Source organism: Pongo pygmaeus, chromosome 8 (assembly GCF_028885625.2).
Source record: "Pongo pygmaeus isolate AG05252 chromosome 8, NHGRI_mPonPyg2-v2.0_pri, whole genome shotgun sequence".
Classification (NCBI taxonomy): Eukaryota; Metazoa; Chordata; class Mammalia; order Primates; family Hominidae; genus Pongo; species Pongo pygmaeus.
The window spans coordinates 101,044,285-101,060,507 of NC_072381.2; the positions used below are offsets into that span (position 1 = coordinate 101,044,285).

The window sequence follows — 16,223 nt, forward strand, 5'->3', positions numbered from 1 at the left end:
AATAAAATTGATGATGATAATTTTTTGTTGAGAAAGATGATTTATTTTTTAAGATAAATTCTGAGGCCTTTAGAAAGATACACACAAACTCCCATCTCTTTTATAATTTTTCTTGTATGAATTGGTGATGATATATACTTAACCATAGTATTTTCATGATGCTGAGGAGGGTGCAAACCTGGACAACATGATTAAATTGTAGCACAGAGCATATTACCATAAAAAGCATTAAATGTTGTCAAAAGGCTCACATAATATGAATTAGGGGTTAAAACTATGTTTCTATTACTCCATATTCAGTTTGGATGAACTTCAAATATTTATGAAGTGCTAGCTATTATAATGAGATTTTACCTCTCCTGGTTAAACCAGAAGTTGGGTACTAGAACAATTTACTTTTTACTAACTCTTTCTCTCCCTGATGAAATGTAAAGAAAATGAGTCAATTGTCAAAGTAACCTTTTGTCGACAACGTCTGATAGAACATGATTGAAGTGACCTTGAATTTTAATTTTGTTTAAAATAGAGAACTGTGGCCAGGCACTGTGGCGCACCTGTAATCCTAGCACTTTGGGAGGCCAAGGCAAGTGGATCACTTGAGGCCAGGAGTTTGAGACCAGCCTGGACAACATGGTGAAACCCAATCTCTACTAAAAATACAAAAATTAGCCGGGCTTAGTGGTGCGCATCTATAATCCCAGTTACTCGGGAGGCTGAGGCACAAGAATCACTTGAACCTGGGAGGCAGAGGTTGCAGTGAGCCGAGATCATGCCACTGCACTCCAGCCTGGTGACAGAGTGAGGCTCTGTCTCAAAAAAAGAATGTAAGAATGTAGTAAAATAGGCCGGGCATGGTGGCTCACGCCTGTAATCCCAGCACTTTGGGAGGCTGAGGCGGGTGGATCACCTGAGGTCAGGAGTTCAAGACCAGCCTGACCAACATGGTGAAACCCCATCTCTACTAAAAATACACAAATTATCTGGGCAAGGTGGCAGGCGCCTGTAATCCCAGCTACTCGGGAGGCAGAGGCAGGAGAATCACTTGAACCCGGGAGGCAGAGGGTGCAGTAAGCTGAGATGGCTCCATTGCACTCCAGCCTGGGAGACAAGAGCAAAACCCTTGTCTCAAAAATAAAGAACCTAATATCCTAATGTAATAAAGTAGAGAACCGTTGCCACAGCACCCACCAAAGTGTGTCTCTCATTGACAAGCTCAGGTACTTGTTTGTCTGTTTCTCCTGCCTACCCCTCAGCCACTCTGGATCTTCCCTTTAATCATTCTTTTCTCTTTCTAGCTTTGATGTTTTGGTTTCCATTCTGTAATTCACACACTATTTTGTGGACATGCTCTTTTCAAATTTCTCTCCAAAACAATAGTACAAAGGCAGTCATAAACCAATTATATTGTTGGTTTTTACAAAAAATCCCATCATATCACCAAAAACCAATTTTATCATAACAGGATGAATATCAGAGCAATATTCATTATTAGAGATGTAGTCTAAACTGACTTGAGAGAAGACATCCATTGAGTCTTTCATTCAGTATAATTAGTTGTTATCATACATGCAAAATCCTATAACTATAAAGCATTTCGGAAATGAAGTATTGTTGAACAGCTCCAAATTTATTAAAGTATAAAAAATGTATTGGGTATATACCATGTGGCACCGTGCAAAGTAACAGAGATGCCTAAACTAAAAGGTTATCCTTTGTCCTTATTAAAGTATGACTGAAAGCTCGCTAGAGAATATAGTTTTTACATAGAGTCAAAACAATCCTTAGGGCTCACAAATTTAATGATTCATATGGTATAACTGGCTTTAGATACAAATTTACATGCCGGACAAGCAATGTAGAAAAAGCGAGAACTAGGAAACAGGAAAACAGATCTACATTTCTGCTTTGCTGCAATTCATTCATTTTTTTCAACCATTCATCAAATATTTATTGAGAGCCCATGCTGTGAGAGAAACTGTATTAGGTGCTGGGGAACATGGTAGCAAATAAGAGAGACCATGTATGTGAGCATGAGCAGGTGGCTTAACCTCTCCACATCTCTAACCTCGTTTAGACTCGATGTCTGAGGTATCTTTCAAACCTGAAATGCTAAGGTTTGCAACAGCCTTGTGGAGGGAGAAGCTGCCAAGTCGCCTTGGGACTTGAGGACTTACCTTCCTTTCAAAGGATTAGCCCTTGTTTTGATTTCAAAATAATTTTGTTACACAGTTTAAAAATAACTTGGGCAGGCTCTCATCTATATTGGGGTAATCTTGACGGTCTGGATGTGGCAATTCATGTTCATTAGACTTCAAAGGTAGGAAGTCAAAGTTGGGAAATGGTGGATGACTTTCATCAATTCATAGCCAGGCAGCGGTTCCCATTGAGCAGCTCCTCTGTGGTTCCACCCAGCCTTCCAACCAATAACGCAGCGTCTCCTGCAGGAAACTCATCGCTTGGGTCACCTGTTGCTCTTTGCTCTAATGAGCCTTGAGAAAGGATTGCTGGTCATGGGACCAGAGGCTTTATGGGAAGGGAAGAATTGTTCTTGACTTTCAGTTTTTCGAGCGGGTTTCAAGGTAACAACTTTCTTATTATCTAGCTTCATAATTGCAGTAAGGAAATAGCTTTTTTTGCTTGCAGCTGAGATGACTTTTTCAAGGGAGAAAAAGGGATTTCTATAACGAAGAGAGGGAAAGAGAGATGAAGAAGGAGGGAGTAAGGGAGAGAGGGAAGAAGGGAGAAAGAGAGAGAGATTTGAATATACATTGCTTCAAGGAAGCAAAAAATTACAACCTGGAAAAGGCTTCGAGTAACTTTAGGAAAATGAGCTGCTGGACTCCTCAGTCAATCTGTCCTTTCTAGTCAATGAAAAAGACAGGGTTTGAGGTTCCTTCCGAAACGGGGCCGGCTAATTTAGCCCCTCCCACGAGCCCAAGGGTCTGTTATATCTCTGTTTCCTTGAGTACCTCTCTCACGGAGACGGACCACAGCAAGCAGAGGCTGGGGGGGAAAAAAACGAGGAAAGAGGAGGAAAACAAAAGCTGCTACTTATGGAAGATACAAAGGGTAAGACCAAAATTGATTTGATCTGAATCCTTAAGAAAAAAAAAATAGAAGGAAAAATAAAAGCCCAGACCAAAAAGCAAGTACTTGAAAGCTGGAGGCAAAAAGCCCTGAATGAACTTTCCCACCCTCTTCCTTCTGAGAGGAGGCAGAGAAAGAGCTTTGGGAAACTTTTTAGGAAGCAGAGTCCAGGGTTGCAGTCAAGGGTGGCTCTAGAGCAAGCTGGAGGGGCTCATGAATATTCATTATCCATTTGTATTGAGAGTTGGTTTTTTAGAGGCAAATGACTTTTTCAGTCCCCTTGCAATTTAAGAGGCAGCTGCCTCATCTGCAGTCCGGACTCATCTAGCCTCGGGTCTGTACCTCAGGGTGTTTGCTTGAAGATGCTGGGCTCTGCGTGTAGATTTGTTTTGTTCTCGAATTTCTTGCATGCTTTCCTGTTGTGAAATTAGCAAAGGCTTCTTTGCTGGGAACAAGACAGAGAAGTTAATGTGGCATAAGGCTGTCACAACAGGACCCCAGAATATGTCTGTCAAAATGCTGAAAGTTTCTTGAGATATGTGGGGGAGTTTTATGTGGGGGACAGAGTGGGGAATGGGGACGGGTAGAGGGAGGAAATAGAATAATTCTATCTTAAAAGGGCAGGTCACATCTGACTACATTTAGATTTTGTCTAAAAACTACAAGAGCAGCCTGGTTTGCACAGATGGTGTGCAGTCTCTATCTTTTACCTCTTTTGGGCATTTTCTGCCTGGACGGAGAGCCAGCTGCTTGCCAGCGTGTGACAGCCAGGAAGAATCTCTGCAGCAGTGAGGGAGTATAGGGTTGTAAACCTCCTTCTCCTCCTTCTTTATCATCTCTAACTTCTAACATTTCCACATACTTATACCGTATAGAACATGGAAGAATAGCATGAGTAGCCAACATATTTCTTAATACTTACAATAATGATAGCTGTTAATGTTGACTAAGTCTTTATTCTGTGTTGGGAGCTATACCTAGCATATTACATGTGCTACTTACTCGTCACATGAACCTTACAAGTGCTATTATTGACATTCCCATTTTCCAGATGGCAAAATTGAGGTACTGAGCGGATAACTTGCCTTGAGATCTCATAGTTAGTAAGGGCTGAGTGTGGATGGAGGTGATCTGAGGCAGGGCTGGTGGGCTTTTCCACTCCCCAATACTGTTTCTCTGCTTTTTCTGGTGCCCTGACATTGTGGATTTCAGATTTGCAAATCCTTGAAGCTATTGGGGAAGTGATACTGGTAAAATCTTAAGTCTGTGAAGGAATTTGTACTTTGCACTCAAGTTCACATACATTTTCCTCATTTGGTGCTCATGGCCATTCTCTATGAGAAGCAGGTATTGTTATTATGGTCTTTTGCAAAAAGGAGAAACTGAGGTCAGAAGGGGTTAGTTAGGTGACACCAGTCACAGCTAGTTGTCAAAAGTCTGGACTGGGGGGCTAGATGTGGTGGCTCGCACCTATAATCCCAGCACTTTGGGAGGCCAAGGTGGGCAGATCACCTGAGGTCAGGAGTTAGAGACCAGCCTGGCCAATGTGGTAAAACCCTGTCTCTACTAAAAATACAAAAATTAGCTGGGTGTGGTGGTGTGTGCCTGTAGTCCCAGCCACTTGGAAGGCTGAGGTAGGAGAATCACCTGAACCCGGGAGGCGGAGGTTGCAGTGAGCTGAGATTGCACCACTGCACTCCAGCCTGGGTGAGAGTGAGACACTGTCTCAAAAAAAAAAAAAAAAAAAAAAAGTTTGGACTGGATCTGTAACCCTCTGCTTCTGGTTTTTCTTTCAATCTACAGAGCAGACCCAGTCATCTCTGAACGTCTGTCCCCACCCCAGGCTGCGCCTCATTGAGTTGCTTTCAGTTCCCCAAAGGAACTGCATCTTTCCTCAGACTGAAGCTAGGCACTTTCTTCTGTTTTAAGGGCCTATCTGGTACTCTGCTTCCCCTTTAGTCTGGAGCCGAGCTGCCTGGATTTGAATTTCACCTCCACCATTTACTGTGTGCCTCAGTTTCATCATCTGTAACATGAAGAGAATAACAATAACATCTATCTTACAGGGTTGTGGTAAGGACTGAATGAGGGATTCATGCAAAGTTTTTAGAACAGGGCCTGATGTATAGTATCGCTAAATAAATATTAACGTTTGCTATCACCCCTTGAAGCCTCATATTGGGTGTTATTCCCCTTTAAGCCTTCTCTAATCCTTCAAGTCTAGATTAGCCCCCATCTTGGATGCTTCTATAGTACCTCATCAGTTATGCCTAAGGTGGCACTCATCATACTTGTCCACACTCCTGCCCTCTGCATCACCTTCTCTCCCTCCCAATTATATTTTCTGTATTCACCTTTAGATCTGCAGTGTCTAGTGCAATTTTATTTTTAGTCTCTAAACTTATGGCAACTTTCTCATCAGTGTGGGCAGAGTGGTGGGAGAGGGGCCTCAGTCATGATAGGGGTACAGGAGGCAGCCACAGAGGGTGACCATATAGCAGTCATAGAGGGCCAGAAGCCATGCAGGAAGTGGACAGATGCTGAGTACTGATTCAGGAATAGCACATGTCATTCAGCAGCCAATGGTTAAGGTGTCAGGTTTCAGTGAACTTCTCCATGAGGTCTGTGAGGTCGTTTGATGTACTTATTGTGGGTCAGCTTGGCAGCCACATTCATCAGCCCCTGGGACACGTTCTTGAATTTGGTGTCCATCTTAGAGAACATCCCAAGCTTTCCTTAGAAGGTGGTACACACCAGGCTCTTGTGCAAGTCGAAAAGGTCCTTGTCAGCCATTAGCACCTTGAGTTCCTTAATGGGAACTCAATAAATATTTAGTAAGTGAAGCATTATTATTTTAGCTGATGCTCATTTGAGACCTTCAAGAGGCTTGTTTAAAAGGGGACCTTTGAGTTTGCAGTAGGGTTCCCCACTGGTACATATAGATCTTTGGCACAATCTGTAAAGACGTCCCTCTATGTGGATACACTGAAAAACAAAATGCATCCCTCTGGGTGGATGATTTTCAGAGCTAATGTAACCCCATGCCAGGGCACCCTGTTGGGCAAGTGAAGCTCTGGCTGAACTTCAGCCCCTACTCCCCGCTCAGCCAAGGGCCAAACTGGAGATTTCAGATGCCTCATAGCCAAATTTTCTTTCTCTGAACAGAACATCTGGTTCCATAAATAGTGTCTTTCTAGCCCTACTTTATAGCAACCTTGCTGTCTGAGATAATGTACTCTGGTAATGAAATAAAAACAAACACTACAGAAGTTGGCCCTGGGAAAAATCATAAAGTACGCTACGTTTTTTTCCAGCACCCTCCCTTTCCTCTTCCTGGCATACCTTCAAACCATTTTGACAAATATTATTGTGTGTCTACCATTTGTAAGTTCCCATGCCACACAGATCCTTGGATAAACAGTTTGCTCACAGTCTAGTGGGGAAGCCTAATAATAATAGCTGGGAAGTGCTAATAATAATAGCTAACATTGATTATTTATTATGTGCCAAACATTGTGATGCTTTATATGTGTTGTCTCAGGTAATCTTTACAAAAATTCCATGACATTGGTTTCCGCATCTTCCAGCTGTGGAAGGAGGTCATTTGGTTAAGGTCACACAGCTAATAATAGGCAGAGGGGAAATTTTGACTGATGTGGTTAGGCTGCAAATTCTGGGATCCTAATGGATACATTCTACCTCCTTAAGAGCTGTAATGTAAGTCTAAACAAAGTGCCATGACACAGTGGTGCACACTTGTAGTTCCAGCTACTCAGGAGGTTGAGGCAGGAGGATAGCTTGGGCCCAGGAGTTTGAGGCTGTAATGTGCTATATTTGCACCCATGAATAACCACAGCACTCCAGCCTGGGCAACATAATGAGACTTTGTCTCTAACAAAATAAAAATAAAAAATAATAATACAAGAGAAAGTGCCATGAGAAGCAGAATAGGGAGTGATGGCTTCTGGAGAAACTTCTCAAAGGATGGGACACTTCAGTTGGATCTAGAAAGATGAGTAGAATCTGGTGCCCATGGCAAGCCCCTTCACCCTCCCAGCAGTGCTTAAAGATCTTTTCTCTCTTTTACCTTAACTATAGTGTACATTTAAGAGTAAAAAGCCCCCTTTTTTCCCAAGCTCTGAGCAGTCAACCTACTTACATGTCCATCTTGGAGATTTGAAGGCAGAAGTACAGAGTTTATCCTTCACTATGGGTTGTGTAATCAAATAAGCCTTTACAAAGCAATCAGCTGCACATTAAATGATTTCCTTAATCATGATTGCACCACGTGGTAATAACGTACATCTGATAAACAGTTTTTATAAATCATTGTGATTGGTATTGACTTTACTTGGTCAAATTACATTTTGAGAGTGCTTTCCCCCTTGTGTTGTCTTTTTGGTTGTTTCTCTGCTCTTTATAACTGGTAGTGGTGCTCAAGGGCACTAGTGTTTAATCCCACCCACTACTGTCCAGAGGTGGTGGGCTCCATCTGTGTAGAGTGAAGGTGAGGCCTGGAGTAAATTACATAGGAGTCTATTCTTTTTTTTTTTTTTTTTTTTTTTTTTTTGAGACGGAGTCTCGCTTTGTCGCCCAGGCTGGAGTGCAGTGGCGCGATCTCAGCTCACTGCAAGCTCCGCCTCCTAGGTTCACGCCATTCTCCTGCCTCAGCCTCCCGAGTAGCTGGGACTACAGGCGCCCGCCACTATACCCGGCTAATTTTTTGTAATTTTTAGTAGAGACGGGGTTTCACTGTGTTAGCCAGGATGGTCTCGATCTCCTGACCTCATGATCCGCCTGCCTCCGCCTCCCAGAGTGCTGGGATTACAGGCGTGAGCCACCGCGCCCGGCCATAGAGTCTATTCTTTTAAGTACTTCAGAGGAAGGCCAAAATCAAGGGCAGCCCCTGTGGTGAAGAATCACTAAATGTCTTGATGGTTTGGTGAAGTGTGCAAGAGTGGAGTCACTTGTTTGTCTTGGTGATTTTGGTGTGTGTGTGCATGTATGTGCATGTGTTCTGAGGCAGTGCTTCTCAAACTTTAACATGGGTATGTATCATTAGAGAACTTGTTAAAAATGCAGATTCTTATCCAATAGCTCTGAAGTAGGTCTACATTTCTAACAAGTTCCCAGGTGATGATAATGCTGCCCCTCCACAGACCACACTTTGACTGGCAATGTGGCAGGGTCATCGCATGCCTTAGTCTCAGGGCTTATTTTGGTACTAAATGACCAAGCTCTTCCCACCCTCTACTCCCTCACCAAGCTGCCACTTCTAGTCACTGGTCAGCTGTCATTGCAGGATGATGGGAAGCCTAATTCGTTTATTCATTCAGCAAATATATGCCCTAGAACAGGAAACTGAGGCTCCCAATTTGCCAAATCCTAGAAACTGGAATCTTCAGCACACAAAAACTACTGTTACACGAAAAGGTCTTGTGATAGATTTCCTACATGTCTCCACCTTTTCTCCATGGCTCCAAGCTTCCCTAAACTTCCCTTATTCTCTGCCTTCAACTTGAGAAGTACTGGAGCAGAATGTGTGGTTGCCTGCAGAATCTTGTGCTGGGTGTTGGAGTCCCAGGGAGCTAGAGGTAGCAGGGACTCAGGGCTCTGAGATTGGGAACAGTGTGCCTGAGGCATTGTCTACGCTCTGCAGAAGAAAGGTGGGAATAATTCTAGGAGCAAAGCAAGGAAAGTGGGTGCAGAGGGAACTGATGGAATTTCTTTAGGCTTGAAAACTTGAGGGGGTTGTGAAGAGAAAAGTTGTTGGAGAAAAAAATCCAGAGTAGAGGTTGTCTAACATGTATGAAACATGCTGTTTTTGTTAGAATATCAAAGTGACTTTAGAGACCCACAATGGCAGTACATGCCCTGTTACACAAAGAGGTGTTTCCTTCCATAACCACTGCTTGGTTTAAAAAAATAAAAAAAGAAGCCAAAAAAAAAAATGAAGTGTTTCCTTTTGATTCATAGGAAGGATGTAAAGCATTGCTTTATGTCCGTGAGGATAAAAGTAACATAGCACATGCCTGTTAAAGAAAACATGATACTATAGAGTACAGTAGGGAAGAAAAACAATCACTTGTAATATTTTGGTGCTATTTCCTGGCAGTTCTTTTTTTTACTATGCCTGGGTTTTTTCTCTCATTTGGCATTCATTTGAATAGGACCTTGAAAAATTATGAGATGGCACCATGATCATTAGGCTATGTATGCAGTTTTAAAGCCTGGTTTTACTGTAGCAGTGAAGCACACGTATTTTCCATTTTATAGCGTGGTCTTTGTTAGCGTAATTTTTATAGTCACATAGTTTATTTAACAGTTCTCCTGTTATTGAACATTGAGGTTGTTTCCATTTCCAATAAATGTCTTCGTGCAGGAAGTTTTTTCCATATGTAGGATTGCACTCTGAGGACAGGATCCCAGAAATAGACTTACTAGATTGAAACTTGTTAATGTTTTTTAAAGTTCTTGATTACTGTTGCCAGGTTGCATTCCCAAAGGTTGGGCCCTTCGTGCTCTCAAAAGCGGTTCCCGTTTTGCGGCATCCCTGACAGCTTTGGTGTTTTTGTTTTTAAATAATTTTATCAATTTTTAGATTGTTTTAGTTTGTATTTCTTTAATTACAGTAAATTTGACATTTTTCACATGATATACTTCTTTTGTATACTTTTTACATCCTTTTCCTGTTTATTATAATACTTACTTGGATTTGATGTTTTTAATCAACTTATGTGCATGCTTTATCATATAAAGGTATTCAAGTTTTCCTGCCATACTTTTAATAGTTCTTCTGTATTTATTTATTTATTTTTGTTATGATGGGGTTTCACCATGTTGCCCAGGCTGGTCTCAAACTCCTGGACTCAAGTGATCTGCCTGCCTAGGCCTCCCAAAATGCTGGGATTACAGGTGTGAGCCACCGCACCCGGCCTGTGATAGTTTTTCTGAATCTGTTCTCACTGTGAATAGATTCAACACATTTTTATATGTGGTGTCATCGTTTTCTAAATAGTTTGACATCACATTTTTATTCTCTGTAGCCCAGGATATTACTTTTAAAAGATTCTAAATGATTTTTATTTTTGTTTAGCCATTATAATTAATTTTTCATTTTTTCCATGATGGTTAGAGAATATGGCTTTATAATTTCTGAAGTTTCCTTGTAACTAAGCATATGGTGGGTTTGTGTAAATCTATGAACACTTGTGAAGAAGCTGTATGTTTTCAGGATATAAAATTGGATATTTATTAATCAATGCAGTCTTTTCAATTATATAGTAATTTATCTCCAACCATAATATTCTCCGGTGGGTAGAGAGGAGCTTAGTCCTACCAACACCTTGATTTCAGTCCAGTGAAACTGATTTCAGGTTTCAGACTTCCAGAACTGTAAGAGAATAAATGTGTGTTGTTTTAAACCACTGAGTTTTTTATGGTAATTTGTTATAGCAGGCAAAGGAAACGAATATGGTAAGTGTTTAATGAAAGGAAGTGCTGGTGGCTTTAGTTAGTTAACACACAGGCTTATAGTGGACATTGGTTCACACACTATTCTAATCACCTTACAGATGTTAATTCAGTTCTCCAACAATCCTAGGAGGTTGGTATTATTTACTGTTAAATAACTCAACTGTTAAAGTCTCTCAGTTGGTAAGTGTTGAAGTTGAGATTCAAATCCATAGTTGTTGATCTTATTATCTGGAGATACAATTCACATATCATACGATTCACCAACTTAAAGTCGACAATTCAGTGGTTTTAGTATATTCACAGGATTGTGTACCACCACCACAATCAATTTTGGAACATTTTATCACCCTGAAAAGAAACCTCATACCTATTAATGGGCACCCCTCATTTCCTCCCTACATGGCCCCCACCCTTCTGAGTCCTAGGAAAACACCAGTCTACTTTCTGTCCCCACAATTTTGCCAATTCTGGACATTCATTTCATAGCATATATCCCATTGAATGCATATACCACATTTTATTCATCAGTTGATGAATATTTGGATTGTTTTTACTTTTTGACATTATGAATAATGCTGCTGTGAGCATTCATGGACAAGTTTTGGTGTGGACTTTTGTTTTTAATTTCTTTTGGTTATATACCTAGGAGCAAAATTGCTGGGTCACTTGTATGTCTATGTTTAACCATTTGATGAACTGCCAGGCTGTTTTCCAAAGTAGCTGGACCATTTACATTTCCACCAGCAATATATGGTGATTCCAGTTTCTCCACATCCTTGTCAACACTTGTTATTACCTATCTTTTATTACAGCCTTCCTAATGAGTATGAAGCAGTATCTCATTGAGGTTTTGATTTGTATTTCCCTGATGGCTGATGGTTTTGAAAATCTATTCATGTGTTTAGTGGGCATTTGTGGATCTTTTTTGGAAAAATGCCTGTTCAGATCCTTTGCCAATTTTTTTTTTTTTTTTTTTTGAGGTGGAGTTTTGCTCTTGTTGCTCAGGCTGGAGTGCGATGGCGTGATTTTGGCTCACTGCAACCTCCACCTCCTGAGTTCAAGCGATTCTCCTGCCTCAGCCTCCGGAGTAGCTGGGATTACAGGCATGTGCCACCACACCCAGCTAATTTTGTATTTTTAGTAGAGATGGGCTTTCACCATGTTGGCCAGGCTGGTCTCGAACTGCTGACCTCAGGTGATCCACCTGCCTTGGCCTCCCAAAGTGCTGGGATTACAGGCGTGAGCCACCACGCCTGGCCTCTTTGCCCATTTTTTAAATTGGTTTACCTTTTTATGATTGAGTTGCAATGATTCCTTATATATTCCCTTTTCAGATATATGATTTCCAAAAATTTTCTCCCATTCTGTGGGTTGTCTTTTCACTTTCTTGATAGTGTTGTTTGTAGCACAAAATTTAAAAGTCTTAAATTTTGATGATATTCAATCTATAGTTTCTTTGGTTCTTATGCTTTCGTTGTCCTATCTAAGAAACTATTGCCTAATCCAAAGTCATCAAGATATACATATATATTTTCTTCGAAGAGCTACATAGTTTTAGCCCTTGCATTTAGGTTTTTAATCCACTTTGAGTTAGTTTTTGTATATGTTATGAGGTAGGGGCCAAACTTCATGTTTTTGTGTGTGAATATCTAGTTGTTCCAGCACCATTTGTTGAAAAGATTATTATTTTCTCCAGTGAATTGTTTTGGCACCCTGTTGAAAATCAATTTCCCATAAGTGTGAGCTTTTTTTCTAGACTCTCAGTTATATTCCATTTCTTTATATATCTAGCCCTATGTCAATTCCGCATTTCTTGATACTACAGCTTGGTAGTAAGTTTTGAAATCAGGCAGTGTGAGTCCTCCAATTTCATTTTATTTTTTAAATATTGTTTCGGGTACTATGGGTCCCATTAACTTCCATATGAATTTTAAGATCAGGTTGTCAACTTCTGCAAGGAAGCCAGCTGAGATTTTGATAAGATTGCATCAACTCTGTAAATCTATTTGGAGAATATTGCCATCTTAAAAATATTAAATCTTCTAATCCATGAACATGTGATGTCTTTCTGTGTATGTAGGTCTTACTTAATTTCCTTAATATTTTGTAGTTTTCAGAGTGTAACTTTTGTATTTCTTTTGTTAAATTTATTCCTAAGTATGATTTTCTTTTTGATGCTATTATAAATATAATTGTTTTAAAATTTCATTTTTGGTTTGTTATCATAGATTTACTTTTTTGTTGTTGTATTAATTTTTTTATTTTAAAATGACTTCAAAATTACAGAAAAGTTACAAGAACAATTCAAAGAGCATTTCACAAATATTCACCAATTTAAAAAATTCTGCCACATTTACCATTCTCTCTTCCCTTTTCTATCTCTCCCACACACAACAGTCACATATAGTATTTTTCCTGAACCATTTGAGAATAAGTTGTATATATAATGTTCCTTTACCCCTAAATATTTCAGTATGTATTTCCTAAGAACAAAGATATTCTCTTATATAACCACAGTATAGTAATCAAACTCAGGAAATCTAACACTGATAAAATACTTTCAATTGTAGTCCATAATCAAATTTTGTTAATTGGTCAAACAATCGTTATCATAGATTTACTTTTAACCTCAATTACGCTCAATACTATATTCCTCATAAGTTCTTAGATTCTTTAACAGTGCTTCAAATAATAATGACTTCATGCTCTTAATGCAATTAAGATTCATTTAATTCAATACAATTGTCTGTTGTCTATTTACCTCTACTCATATTTTGTATGTTTTTGCAGTTCATATTTTGATAAAATATTGAAATAACTCCTTTTTATCTACTTTTTTAGTCCTAAATTCTGTTCCCCCTTCTCATTTGGCTGATATATTTTGTCCATCTTTATTTTTAATCTTTCTAAATCCAATTTGATTCTCTGTTTTAATAAAGGAATGTAAACAGTTCACATTTATTTTATCTGCCTTTTCTCGTTTTATTCTCTTTAGTGTTTAATGTTTTTTTTCTGTTATGCTTTTTGCTATACAGACTCTGGACTTTGTTATTTGTTTTTATATTTCCACAAAACTGTGAATAACGGACATCTTACTTTTAATTGTACTTGTAGCAATCTTTTTTTTCTTTTTTCTTTTTTTTTTTGAGGCAGGGTCTTGCTCTGTCACCTAGGCTGGAGTGCAGTGGCATAATCATAGCTCAATGTAACCTTGAATTCCTGGGTTCAGGTGATCCTCCTGCCTCAGCCTTCCGAGTAGCTAGGGCTACAGGCGTGTACCACTATACCCAACTGATTTTTTATTTTTTGTAGAAACAGGGTCTTGTTATGTTGCCCAGGCTGTGGAAATAAAAGAAAAGCATTCCATCCTGGCTAACATGGTGAAACCCCATCTCTACTAAAAATACAAAAAAAAATTAGCCGGGCATGGTGGTGGGCGCCTTTAGTCCCAGCTACTTGGGAGGCTGAGGCAGGAGAATGGCGTGAACCTGGGAGGCAGAGCTTGAGTGAGTCGAGATCATACCACTGCACTCCAGCCTTGGAGACAGAGCGAGACTCCATCTCAAAAAAACAAAAAAAGAAAGAAAAAAGGAAAGCAAAGCATTCCTGAGCTTAAATTTATCTTAATATCAAAGTGAAATTAGTAATTTTTGACCACATTATGAGAGAAGCATTAAGAGTTTTTGTGTCCCTGTGTCCTCCTTTTTCTTATTTTAAATATTTAATTTGATAATGTTATAAATTCAAATAGTAAAAATTATGTTAGTCACTTATTTCACAGGATTTTTTCTCTTTATTTGGATATTAATAATCAAACTCATCCATCCATGAATTTAATGAATTTTAATATAGTTCTTATCTCACTATGCCTTTCCCCATTCTTGGGTCCCTAATCTTGATTCCTTTCATAATGATCTAGTAAGCATATTAATTTTTTAGAAAGGGGATCAGTGTTATAAAAGAGAGACAACTTCTCTTAAATATAGCAATCTTTCTCCCTCAAGTCATTGGAAATATTCCTCCATTGTCTTGAGAAGTTTGATGCTGTAAAGAAGTTGCTATAGTTTGAATATGTCCCCCCAAAAGCATATGTTCAAAACTTAATCCCCAGTATAACAATGTTGGGAGGCAAGACCTACTGGGAGGTGCTTGGGTCATGAGGGCTCCACCCTGATGAATGGATCAATGCCAATAGTAAAAGGACTTGAAGCTGTGAGTTTGTTCTCTTGCTCTTATGCTCTCTTGCCCTTTGCTTTCTGCCATGGGATGACACAGCAAGAAGGCCCTCGCCAGATGCTGGCCCCTTGATCTGGAACTTCCCAGCCTCCAGAACTGTGAGCCAAATAAACTTCTGTTGTTTATAAATGACTCAGTCTGTTGTAGCAGCACAAAACAGACTCAGAAGTTGAGGACAACTGTTTTTTAGCCTGAATGGTTTTTGTTCCCCATTTCTGAAATTTACAACTTTCACGATAAGATAACTGGGTATAGACTTCCTTTCAAAAATTTTTGCCTGGGATATGGTAAATCCTCTTGATTTCCAAATTTAGGACTTATTTAGGATCAAGAAAGATTTCTTCTGTCACAACTTTGATTAATGCTCCTGTTTTGTTTGTTTGTTTGTTTTTTCTTCTTCAGGAACCTATTATTTGGATCTCTTATCTCTAAATTGCCTGCCTGTGGCCTGCCTGCCTGCCTGCCTCCCTTCGTCCCTCCGTCCCTCCCTCCCTCCCTTCCTCCTTCCCTCCCTCCCTTCCTCTTTCTTTCTCTCTTCCTCTTTCTTTCTTTCTTTTTTTTTTCTTTCTTTCTCTCTCTCTCTTTCTTTCTCCTTCCTTCTTTATTCCTTTCATTTTCTTCATTTATTTTTCATTGCATTCTGAGACTATTTTCCTAAGAATTTCCTCTATATCACTGATTCAATTTTCCTTAACTATCTGCAGTATAAAGTTTCATTCAGTTACAGTGTTTTTGGCTTCCATGAAATCTTTTATTTTAGCTTGTTTATGGCAACATCCTCTTGTACAGAGTTCAAAAAAACAAATGATTTCCATCTATTCCTGCTTCATATCTATTTTAGAGGCAAGCTTTTCCTTCGTTGTTCTTTCTATTTTCTTGCAAAATTTATTTAATCTAAGGCCTTATCCTTGAAAGAAAAGAGATTCCTTTTGTATGTATGTATGGATGAATGTGTTTTTCACCTTATCCTAAAAAGTATTTAGGATGTATTAGGGGAGATTTATCCCAGTCTAACGTTGATATGGATGGAATGCATAGTCTGCCCATGGCTCCTTCAGGTTCTGTTCAGGTCTTGGAAAAATGCAATCACCAAATGCTAGATCCCCATTTAAGTATGAGAAGACATCTAAATCCTTTAGGCAGAAAAATTCACTCAGGCCCAGGAAAGAAGGCAAAAGTCTTCTCACCGTGTACAGTAGTCATGTTCCAGAAGATAGAGTGACTAGGGCTGTCAGAGTTCTGTCAATATGGTTGTCCAGAGGCATAAAGGTATTCAGGAAGGAGCCTTTGCTCCTTCCCCACTGAGAGCAAACCTCTGTTGAATTAGGGAGTGAGCTCCTGTTCCACTGCTTAGCAGTTTTCCTCAGCCTTTGTTGGATATCATTTCTAAGATCTCTTTAGACTTGTGGTAGCATATGGCTGCT

General features: G+C 39.6%; 1 protein-coding gene across 5 annotated transcripts in view; it reads left to right on the forward strand.

The window, feature by feature from the left end:
• The first annotated feature begins 2,464 nt into the window (after window positions 1-2,464).
• ENTPD1 (ectonucleoside triphosphate diphosphohydrolase 1) overlaps window positions 2,465-16,223 on the forward strand; it is a 127,296-nt gene continuing 113,537 nt past the window's right edge. Inside the window, exon 1 of one of the 5 annotated variants that reach the window (XM_054436039.1) lies at window positions 2,465-2,579. In XM_054436039.1, coding sequence (XP_054292014.1) covers window positions 2,528-2,579 — 52 coding nt within the window. In that variant the 5' untranslated portion in view covers window positions 2,465-2,527. Of the gene's footprint in view, window positions 3,070-14,821; window positions 14,898-16,223 lie in introns of those variants that run through there. The other 4 variants (XR_008491990.2, XM_054436040.2, XM_054436044.2 and 1 more) reach the window with 4 other exon arrangements.